The 12,848-nt window shown below is 27.6% G+C and overlaps 2 protein-coding genes across 2 annotated transcripts in view; both read right to left on the minus strand.

The window, feature by feature from the left end:
- The window catches only part of LOC129966655 (dynein axonemal intermediate chain 3-like), a 28,535-nt gene extending 23,350 nt beyond the window's left edge, over positions 1-5,185 (minus strand). The window contains exon 1 of the mRNA XM_056081155.1: positions 5,180-5,185. The gene's annotated coding sequence lies outside the window, so the exon portion shown is untranslated. The remainder of the gene's footprint in view (positions 1-5,179) is intronic.
- Positions 2,384-5,149, minus strand: LOC129966654 (lysine-specific histone demethylase 2-like). Its single transcript, XM_056081154.1, has one exon. The coding sequence runs from the start codon at positions 4,776-4,778 to the stop codon at positions 2,493-2,495; it is 2,286 nt and encodes a 761-aa protein (XP_055937129.1). The 5' UTR covers positions 4,779-5,149; the 3' UTR covers positions 2,384-2,492.
- Positions 5,186-12,848: the final 7,663 nt, after the last annotated feature.

Genomic DNA, 12,848 nt, shown 5'->3' on the forward strand with positions numbered 1-12,848 from the left:
ATTGCAATAATTCAATTCTTACAATTAATGTTATTAAGGATGGCCTGATTTACAATTAGTAGAAGTCACGATACATTATTATGTTGCTAGACGGTAAAGTAAGAAAAATATTTGCTCAATTTCCATCTTCTTTTTTGTAATATTCAGAATATCTGATGAATTCATAAATGAACTAAATTAGTTAGAAACATTAGGAGAACCAAGAGTAGTATGCAAGTTTATCAATAGTTTAAAAAAACTTTTCATGAAACAGATGCTATTACATCAGCACATCTCTCATCATGGATAGTGAAAAAACATGAGTATGTGCATCATTATAGCTAGTAAATTGGGGAAACATTTCATAAAATTTGATTTAAAATAAATTAATTTATCTAACACATACTTTGTAGTTGTAACATACATTTAAAAATATATATACCCTTTCCCAAATTGATGCAATAAGAAAAATAATACTAAAAAATACAAATATTAGTATACTAAAAAAAGTACTATTTTTTTCAGTATATGATTGATTTAGAGATAAGTTTATGGATTGTTTTAACCTAGCCTTTATTATGCTTTGTTAATTCTTCCAGTTTTTATTTTAATTAACTCTAATTTACTTTAAATTTAAACTAAAATGCTCAATTACATAGACATTTTTTTCAAATTATGTAAAAATATAGCTCATTTATTTTACTAAGAAAGCATGAAAAATCTTAAAAACCATTAAGTACCTAATAGGAAAACTTACAATATAAGTTATGTAATATATTTATATATGATTTTAAAAATATAAAAACAGTGCAAAATAAGAATATTCAATATAAAATGTTAATTTAATTTAATTATGATTCAAATTAATTGATTATTTTTTAAAAATTTAAATTTTATTGATATTAGAATAAAATGATATACTGAAAGAATGTCATTGAAACACTTATGCACAGTAAAAGATTTCTACGCATTTTATTTAAGTGAATATAAAATTGATTCAATAGAAATAAGCACTACTAAATTTTTTTATTACTAATTCTTATTATAGATATATAGAGCTTAAATGCATTTTCAGTATTGAAAAATACATGAAAGATTTTCTCTGGATAAAAATAAATGAAATGAAAATTGAGAAAGATAAATTTAAGAAACTGAAAAAAGAAAAATTTTATTCACATAAATTTACATCTACAAAATTCTGTACAAAAGTGTTGGAATATCAATTCATCACAGAAAGACATCAAAGGACTATAAGTAAACTAAATGGATTAATTGAAATTTCAGAACTAAAATATAGTAATAATTATTGTTTTGTTCTTTTTTTTTTAACATGTCAAAGAAATGGCATATTTCTGGTTTATTCTTTTCCCTAATAATTTAGAAACATATAACATGGATGCCAATAAAATTTAAAATTCTTAGAAATACATAAATATAATATGTAAAAATGAACAGAAAAAACTTTTTAATCAACAATAGTGATTAAATGTCTGGTGTCATAACTAAAAATGCTGGATTTTTAATGTTGTATACTATAAATAATAACTATCATAAAACAGAAGTTAAAAATAATCTTTAAAATGTAAGATAGTTAAAAATAAACAATCAATTTTAGTTTTCTATTTTTTTTTAATAAAAATAATTTGCAAACACAGTTAATTTCCATTTGCATTACAAATTATTAATGGTATATTATTTTTAATTACTTGTGGCAGTCATACCACGAATTCAAACATATTTAGAAAATCAACTCAAAATCAATAAGTTAAAGTGTTAATGAGTTTTATTATTCATTTCCACATGAAATGAAAATATATATATATATATATATATATATATATATATTAAATTCAGACAAAGAATCATGGATTGCGATGACACATTTCAATTTTATAATTTAGAAAAATATTTTTTAAATTTATGATAATTTAACATTGATATCAGCTTTAACTGCACAAAATAACATTGAATGTTTCTGTTATGATGCAATTACATAAATTCTTGTTTTACATACTAAATAAAATATAAATAAACATTAACCAAAAATGTTTTAAAGATATATTAAGTGACTGATTTACCAATCCAAAGTCAATAAATATTGCATACATACATTCTATTCAGATGAAGTCAAATTCAATAAAAAAATAAATAAAAATGAATTACATAATAATTATATACTTTTCACTCTAGGTTATATAGAAAATGGGAGAAAAAGTGGTGACAACAAATGTATTATACAATCATCATATCATTCTTCAAGAATACATGCAAATTTAAACAAAGAAAAAAAGCATATATAATACTGATAAAATAATAATTTAGAATATTACTGAGAATTGTTTGTAGTTAAAATAATTTTGAAAATGGCTCTTTGGTATAGAATATAACTTTTTAATTAAAATTTTCCTATTTCGAAAAAATTATTCATAATACTTCAAAACAAATACAAATAATATGTATAATCATTTAATAAAGTAACAAAAGTATTTTCAATAATGAAATGAAAAATAACTTTAAATATCTAGTGCTTTAACGATTTTAGCTGCTTCTCTTAAACCACTTAAATAAGCTCCTGTTACAGTACTTGGCAAATTTCTAAATGTTGCTTCGCCAGCAAAATACAATTTATCATCAACACTTTTAGCCATATCATCATAGGCTGTTTGCTGACTTCCAACTTTTAAATAACTCCCAAAAGAACCATATTGCACTTTTTTTCTCCAGTGTGTTAAATGCCAATTTGAAGGTTGTGGGATATTTCGACGAAAGGTACGTTTTAAAAGAGCTAGACATTTGTCAAAAATTTCTTTATCTTCTAGATCTTTTATTAAGTCAAATGCCTTTTCTGTAATAAAAGTTACCAATGTTGGTTTAGAACCAGGCTTTTCATCAGTCACATCATAAAATACCTCGAAAATTGCCTCTGATGATAAAATGCCAAATCTAGAGAATGGTTCATTAACATTTTTAGTCCAAAATTTTCTTGGAAATTCTAAAATTAATTTTTCACAGTTATAAGTACCTAAATCACAGATGGCCTTCTTTTTATAATCAGGTAATTCAGGAATAAATTGAATACAATCATTCTGTAAAACAGAAAGTGGCACAGTAATAAGAACTTTTGAAAAAATTGATTCCCCATTTGTAGTTGTAACTTTTACTTTATCTCCAATATAATCAATCACTTTCACTTCATTGTTGTAAACAATACTGTAATCTTTTGATGCTAACTTAATCAGAAATAACCTCATCCCTGATGGTATAAAGCCATCATCACCAAGTGAACACACAGGGAATTCCCAATTCAAAATTGACATGTTCTTAAGATGAGCTTTAAAGTCAATTTCGCAATGAGTAAGTAAATGGCTAAAAATATCCGCATTTTTACAAAATGGAGTCACTTTCCTGAGATCTTCACAGCTTTTTGTAACCATATCAAAACAGTTATCATCAGTTTTACTAACAGATACTGATTCAATGACCCCTTGTAATAAATTATTGAGCTCATGTTGCGTCTTTTTAATAATATCATTAGAAATGAGACTTCCATTTTCTTTAAATATCACTAAATTTTTCTTTAGATTTTGATATGGCACATTAACTTGTAGACCAAATGTAGTCAATGGATTATTCAATAAACCATGAATAAAAAAAGCTCCAGCCCCTAAAACAGGCACATCTTTTATACGACCACCTAGATCACCTTCTGCTTCATATACAGCAACATTGACACCTAAATTATGAAGATGACTAGCAGCAGCCAATCCAGAAATACCTGCCCCAATCACAAGTACTTCAGGTTCTGGATTCTTCTTTAGAAGTTTCTGAGATGGGTTATTGATGATTCCATGATTAATAACAGATTTTTTTGTAAGTAGATCCAAGATTTGTTCAGCTACAGAAACAAGATAAATTCTGACCAATCCTCTGCATATTAAGTACTCATTGGCCTTCTGAAATGAAAGCCATTCATTGGGTTTCAAATTCCATAATGCAACAAGGAAGTTACGTAATCCTAAATAAGTAGCAGGGGATACAAGTACTTGATTTGAAAATGCAATTTCGTCTTCATCCATCTCATCTGGTTTAATCCAAATACATGACTCGCCACACTGTTCCATCAAAAATGGTTTAACATATTCATGTTCCTTCAAGGCAGAAACAGAATTATTAATTGGACAAAGGCCAATATCTTCTGATAGAAAACGTTTTAAAAAAGGTCCAGCAGGTGAATTTTGAAGATGAGGTTCTTCTATAAGTTGATTCATAAATGATGTATCCAAAACTAGAGAAACATCTTTGTCTTCAGGGGCATCACATGGTGATTTGTGTTTTGAATCTTCTGGACACTTAAAACTCTTGATGAATTTCGGATCTAAAACGTGATCTACACGAACCATTCTCCACTTACCACACTGCCGTCGAGTACATTTTACCCAATAAGGTAAAAGTTCATTGGCAACAAATCTTTTGATAGTTGGTTTACTAGCACGGGCAACTTCTGCCCACTTATTAATCCACTGGTTAAAAAGTAGATTTCCTGTTTTACCAGAAATGTAAAAATTACAAAAACAGTTGTTACAAAAATGTTCTCCAAGAGACATATGATACCACCTAGAAGTATAGCCATCTTTAGTACATGATTCACAAGATAATAAGCAACACGTAGGTTCAGAAGCATAACATCCGGTTTTTTCACAGCTGCGAATTTTTTTTTCTTCGCCAACATGGTTTTCAATAGCATCTCTTCTTTTAGCAGCCCTATTATAGGAACGACGAATTGAATTGTTTTCTGACATTTTAATTCAGCAAAATGTACAATGATTTGATATTTTCTGGATAACTAAATTAATAAATTTTTCGGAAAACGGATGGGAATTTCATAATTTTTTTTGCAAAGCATAGTACCAGATCGCAGAATGTTTGCATTATGTACATTTAAATACCTAAAAATATGATTATTTTTTTCTGGTCCGAAAACATAAAAACGAAAACGTGTTTCTAATAATCAATCAATCACAAACTATCAATGTCAATAAAACCCCCCTACAAAAATTCGATCTTCGAAACTGTGAATTTTAGAGATTTTTCAGCAACATATCATTATGAATTAGTTTTCAAAATAATCTGAAAGATCCCATAACAAAATAAAAAAGAATGTCAATTCGATTTCGCGCTAAATTATAAACAAAATTCTTACTCGTATTATGTGCTGCCAAAAGTAGTCATTATTAAGACAATAATTTCGGTTTTTTTTTTTTTTTTTTTTTTTTTTACTCCTGCAATTGAATGTTTTTTGTTTTTTTTTCAATTTGAAAGCATAACGTGGATTATTATTTTGGAAAAGGAATTAAAATAAGAGGCAGAGATCTTATTTATAACAATTTCACAGGAAAGATCTAAAAACGCTTCAACACAGATATTATTGGCTTCTTTCGAGATGTCCTTGTGTTTAGAAGCATAGATTTTTCGTATTTCTGTAAAATCGTGAAAACAATGGAAAAAAAACAAACCTCGTTAAATATTAACAAGAGCAACAATAAAAAACAAAAGAAAACACCAACTAGTTAGGCTATTACATTTGGCAATTTATCGTTTAAAAAATATTTCAGTTTGGCGATAGTGCCATATTCTTTAGTTTAGCTTAGTCACCCACTTTTTTTTATTTTATTTATTTTTTTATTTTGAAACTTCAGTTTTTGTTTCCTCATTTCAATATGCACATGTGCAATTTGCCCCTCAAAATCCAATCAAACGCAATCTACCGTAATGTAATTTGAGGAAAAAGAACACTGAAAATTCGGGATTTAATGGGGTCAATTCATGTGACGTAAAAGTCACATGTCATGTACCTCTTGCGCATGGCATTTAAGTTTCATCCGCGCCGCTCTCGTCGGTCAGTCTGCCATTAACGTTCTCCGCCAAGTATGAAGCGGATTTTTTGTTTACATTTGAAGTTATAATTTTTGAGTCATTTTCTTTCCTCTTATTATGTGTTAACAGAGGAAATACTGGTGTGCTGATGGATGCATGCTTTAATGCGAAATACAAGAGTGACTGTCATGATAAAATGTTTTTTTATTTTCCTTTCAACAAACCTGACTTGGGTTGATAGCTTTGGTATAGATTTTTTCAAGCCTTCGAAGTCAATGATATGCTCCGATCATTTTGAAGAATTCCTTCAGTTTGTGTCCATTTATTAAATATAGCTGTTCCAGTAATTTGTTAGAAAAACTCTTCGAAGAAAAAGAAATCGGTAAGCGATTTGCCACCAAATACAATCAAACAAAATCATGAGTGCATTTCTAATTTACTTCATTCACATTTGATGAAATTTCTGATAATTTTGAATATGCTTAGAAGGTTTTAAAATGTTTACATGAGTATTACATTGCATTTTTTTACAAAATCTTATCTAAATTTAATTAACGTAAGTAAACAAACTCCTATTGCAAAAATAACAACTGCTATAATGCTAAACTTAGGTGGAAGTGAATATTACTAGCTTTCTAATTACGTTTGCAGATTTGTGATGGATTCAAAGTGAATTTATATCAAAAATCTTTTCTATTGTTCAAAATGAAATGTCAATAGTCTATTGTATTTAAAGTGAAATTCACTGTTATCATAATATCCTGTTATAACACTGTGCACCTCAGTGATTTCTGTTTTAATAAATAAAGGTCTTTTCATTGAAAATCAATTTCCATATCAGCATTTATTATATAATTTTTATTCCCAACTTCATTGCTACATGCATGTTTCACTTTTTTTTTTTTTTTTTTTTTTTTTTTCTATTTCTGTAACATATCAATTTTGAATTATAAAATTCTGTGAAAGCATAAAAGTGTTTCTTTCAACTCCTCTTTATATCCTATTTAACTTCTCTCTCTATATATATATGTATGTATATATATCATGACCTTATTGTTGTTTATTAAATTTACTCTATTATATGTTTTTGTTTTATTTTATGATATTCATTCAATTTAATTATTATCAATGTAACTTTAGCATTTAAAAAAATTTCATAAATGTTCTGCTTTAAAAGTATACTGTTCAACATTATGTTTTTGTTAGTGATAAAAAAAACTGTTCTTTAGTATCTAGGATGTTTCTGTTGAATAAAATTGATTTCATCATTTACATTGACATTCTTGTCATACTGTGTTTATATTATTTCTAAGTGTCTAGAAAAATAGATGTTGATAAATAGTTAATAGTTGTTTTTTTTTAGTTTTTTGTATTAGTGAGTACATTGAAACATACATTGGATCATATTTTTTCAACTAATTATCACATATATTTTATATATATCTCTCTCTTTTTATATATATATATATATATATATATATATATATATATATATATATATATATATATATATATATATATATATATATATATATATATATATTTGTAATGTGTAAATAAAAATTATGAAAGTGTGATTTTGTTTGTTTTCCTTTAATGATTTCTACAAATTAAAATGAAATTATTTATTCATAAGTTGCATAGATTTAAAAAAAGGTATCCATACCTTTTATATTTCATAATTTGAAATTGTAAACATAATTTATTCAATATATACTAATTTGAGTTTCATGTTCTTTCTTCTAAGCAAACTGAAAACATCAAATAACTAACTCTCAATATTTATAAAAGTAATTACATAAGAAAGAAAATACAATAATTTCATTAGTAAGCTTTAAAATATTAACTTATCTAAGAGTAATAATTATTTTTAAAAAGAACTAACTGGGGGAACTATATTCATAAAATTCAACATTCAATACTATTTAAATAATATGTAAAAAAGAACATATGTAATTTTTCAAAAACACTGCCATAGTCATTTGTCAAAATGTATCCTTCGGATGAAAAAATGGGGGTGGGGGGATATGGGAAAGGAAAGAATAAAGCGGTACCAGACGAATTAAAAAGCGATGTTAGTTAATTTTGCATAAACAATAATTCTATTGAAAATATTAATTGAAATTTTAATATAAGAAATAAAAATATATAACTAAGAAAATTTGGAGAAAATAATTCAAAATAATATCTTTAAAAAAAATCAGAAGTTTTTAATAATTGATCGGCTAGCTTAATATTTACTAAACAATGTCAACAATAATGTAAACAGTGTCAACGTTATCGGCAGACATCACGACATGCGCAGAACGGTTGAAAATTGAACAGAAGCGGTTTGTTTAGTACCTGACACGTGACCGTGAATTGACCCCATTCCGAAATATAGCAGCATTCATTTATCTCCGTTTTATTTTTAACTTTAGTTTTTAATTATGTAGTAGTAAAAAGGAGCATAAAAAATTATATTTAATAAACTATAATTCGTACAAGTATAAAAGCATTAATTAAAATAATAAAATTTTTGTTCCAAGATATATTATGCTTAAAAATAGTTAAAAATTATTAAAATTAGAGAAAAAAATTGTATGAAAATGAAATTTGTGTCCACAAAAGACTAATTCTGAGAATTTAAAGCGTTATAAAAATACTTTTTTTTTTGTGTGTGATATGATGCTCCTAAATTATTTAGAAAGCGATAATATTTCTATTCATTTTTGTTTTAAAATTTTATTAAAATTTTCGAAAACACATACAATTTTAAGAAATGGTTGTGCAAACCCAAATTTGGTGGTAACTAGCACCTCTAATGGTCTGCTTTTACAGCAAAACGTTCTTGCTCTTTCAATATACTTTACTGATGTTTCACAAAAATTAAACAAATGTGACACCCAGATGGATTAGATTTTTAACATGAACATTCATTTTCAAATTCCGGCTAACTTATGAATTTTTTTAAATTGGAAATTTAAGTATTTCATTACATTCTTTAAAAAAATATTTTCGAATTCGTCTATATGGTTTATTCCATTTATACCCATAAATTTTTATAGTGAATGAATTGCTTTGGCTCCAATATTTTAAAGTGAAATGTTACTTCGTTGGTGAAAGACTAATTCGAATAATGATATTTTATGTCTTTATTTCAAGGTTAACATTTTATGTTCAGGTAGAAACGATTGTTAATCAGATAGGAAATTCATTAACCATAGAAGTTCGTTTTACTGGTGATAAAGATATAACACTTTGATTTTAAACAGATTCCAACAATATTTTAAATAACTTTATGATTTTAATGTTTAATAATGTTTGATTCAAGGAAAAATTCATTTGACTACTTCTGTTAAAATAACTGCATACGGGTGAGATTTATGGTTACAATTTATGGTTATGAATATAATATGGAGCAATTTCCCTGCTTTCAGTATTCTCACTTATCTCACTGGAAAGATGTCGCTCTGTTGCTTATATTATTTCTTTCTCTCTTAACCAAATCTCTTCAACTGCTTTTTACTATAACACAGAATACAGCCTCCATTTGCTCCTTGGAAGTGCTGATTATGTTCTTCTACCAGATGAATGATACCATTGCTATGGACCTCTAATTTCATAATTTTGGCCCGTGACAAAAGATTATTGATCAAGGCATCACAAGCCTTTGTTTAAACACCTCGGAGTATCGTTCTACAACGTATTTGGCCAAGTTGTTTACCATGTAAATATAAAGGCTTTCTTCAAACAAGTGCTTAACACGGACTGATACAAACCAATCCAGCTTGTGACCTCACGGTGTTTGCTTACTACTCGTTCTGCGAAACATCGCTCGTTAAGAATTACTTTTTTTTTACTTTTTGTTTTATTCGTAAATCAAAGTTTGGCTATATACGACAGTACGTTGTAATCGTCTAATAGCTTAAACCAGTCAATTTGCTAAAACTTCGTGTTTTAGACCTCACCAAAGTAAAAAAAAAAAAGAAAGAAAAAAAGAAAGGAATTATGCCCTTTGTTTACGAAAATGGAAATTTAAAAACGGAAACGGTTAGAGTAGTTGAAATTTCGACAGCAATGTGTCAAGTAAGTTTTGGTTAATTTTGAATACAAGAAGCTAAGATGTCTCTCCCCACGAGCACGTGCTCATGGAAACAAGATGCACGAAAAAAGGCCGGATGGATGGAATTTGGTGTAAGGTTTTATCAAAAGATTTAAAGATCTGTATCAATTTTTGGGTCATCTCTGTCAAGCGGTTGATTGCCTATTAATTTGTTGATTTTTGAATGTTCAAACGAAATAGCTCAAAGACACAATAAATTAAATATTTGAAATTCGACACATGTAGTTTTATAATGTGTCGTATTTTCAATTCAATCAGTTAATATCCAAGAAATGCCTTTTTATTACTGTAACTAGAACATTGATTGCATTTTTGAATATTTTTAGTAATTTTTTTGCAATCTAGCCGCTATATGTATACTGCCATGAGGGTAATCACTGCAAAAAGTACTAATAAAATAAGGATAAAGTGGCCATTAATTTGAATATGAACTTTGAGATATTGCAGTTTTACATTTGAACCCTATTATAGGCATGCACCAAAAACACACAGAAAGAAGTACAAGAACACCATGAGCATGATTGTATAAAATATAAACTTCAAATATAACATCGAATTTTTAAAAATATTATTTTATTAAAATCATTCTATTTAATTTTGTCGCTTTTAAATTTTATTTTATTTATCTTCATATAATAAAAGTTATATGACGAGAATAAGTGACTTATTACATAGCTTCAATCAGAATGACACTGGTATTGCTATTGGAAATCACTCACAACCAAATTAACTTGAAAGAATAAAGAGCAACATTTTAACAATATAAAGCGAGATTCAATAAGAAAAATGGCTAAAAAGTTAATATGCTTGGAAGAAAAGAAGTACACATTCATGTCACAAGAGAAGAAAATTATTTAAAAAAGTTATTTAACAATGGTTTTAAATGCTACTTCTGGTATCAGCATTCCAATCTTCTAAAATGAAGATATCTATGAATGTGATTCAGATGAAGCGCGGGGGACTGAAGTTCTCGGATTGAAAAAAGTAAAAATAATTTTTATTTACTTTAATCTTTTTAATAATTGACTGCCCGCTATTTAATTTAGATTCAATGATTTAATTTCGTTCACATTTCAAGCAAGATTGTAATTTCAACCAATGGAATATCTTAAATAAAGATAAAAGGCATTCTTTTTAGTTTCCCAAAAAATAAAGTTTTTCAATTTGGAAAACATAAATTTTTAACTATCTTTAACTTTGTTTATAAATAAGGCAATTTTAATCGACCTTATTTCAAATCTTTATGCCAAACGAAAAAGAAAGAATTTAAACTGTAGGATTGATGCTTAAATTTTATGTAAAAATTCATAAATATGCAACACTTGTACAACTAGTCATTGATCATTAAATCTTAGGGAAAAAAATATAATAAAATATGAATGATTCGTTAAAAACCACAATCCAGCAACATAAGTATTGTTTCTTCTAATAAAAATTCTTTTTAATATTCTATAACTTTAATATCAACTGATTATAGATATTATTTAATTTTGTTAAGAAAGAAAATTCCACTTCATATAAAAGTCATCTGATCTGGAAATTATGGTGACAGTAGTTAAAACTCATATATCACAACGCATAGATCAATGGAAATAATTAGAAATGATATACAGTTCTTCAAGAATTAAGCGTGTCAAGGTTTTGCCAATCTACAGTGGGAATTTCGCAGTTTTTTGTAAATATTAAAAAAAAAAAAACTATTCAGATGTGAATGTAATTTTTAGGATTCTGTTGTTTTAATATTTCAGCTTAGCTGTCATGTAAAAATTTTATGTTCTACACTACTGGTCAAAAGTATTGCAAGTTTGAAAAATTTCATGTTTTTTCAAGAATACGCCCCCAAAAAGTAATATTTTTTTTCATTTAAAGTGATACTTCTTATATCAGTATGTTAAATTAGTCTATAGGCAAGATATAATGAAGTTATTGAACAAAAAAAAATTATTTAATTTCAAAAAGAATAAAATGCAAACAAAATGTGCAAGTTATCAGTATCGGAATCCATTTTGGTTCCGATAATAAAATGAAGTAAAGAAAAAAATTTCAAGTTCTTTTGATCAAAAAAGATAATAAAAGAATTCAAGTTAACTGAAAAGCATTTAATATTTGGTTGGGCATTCTCTGCCTACGATTACAGCAGCCACTCTGTTAGGCATGGAATTCACAAGGTTTTGCAACACTTTTTTCAATATTTCAAGATGCCAAACTTTAATCATTGTTTCCGGAAGTTCTCGCTTTGTTCTGAGATGATTCTCAGTTATTTTCTTTCAGATTATACTCTATAAATTGTCAATGGGGTTTAAATCTGGTGAGTTTCCTGGCTATGCGAGAATATTTATACTATGTTTTGCAAACGCAGCCTTAACCTAAAATAATGAATATTTCAACATAGAGGTCAGAACTGAAATGAAATGAAACTTTAAATTAATTGTAATGTTTGTCTTACCTTTTTCGATGCATGACTGGGTGCTAGATCTTGCTGAGACACCCATTTCTGCCTTGAGAACATGTTATGTGCACTATGAAGCAGTTGTTCCTTCAGCATACCAATATACTTGTCACCATTCATGGTTCCCTGTACAAAATGAAGTCGTCCAGTTGACTGCTATGACATGCATCTCCCCCCACCACAATTACGCTTTCTGGGTGTTTTGATGTACGAATCAGGCATTCTGGCCTCATGATCGCCTTTGCTTTACGCCAAACGTGGCCAGGTTTCTCAGACATTAAAGAGAAGCGTCTTTCGTCGCTGAATATAACTGCATCATTCCGAAATACTCCAATTTTGTTCACCTTGGCCCCCTCCAAAAGTTTTTTTCCACATTGCTTTCGTCAGCACTGGGTTTTTCTTAGGTACTTGTGCACTGTAGCCAGATTCACAGAGCCTTCT

Source organism: Argiope bruennichi, chromosome 4 (assembly GCF_947563725.1).
Source record: "Argiope bruennichi chromosome 4, qqArgBrue1.1, whole genome shotgun sequence".
NCBI lineage: Eukaryota > Metazoa > Arthropoda > Arachnida > Araneae > Araneidae > Argiope > Argiope bruennichi.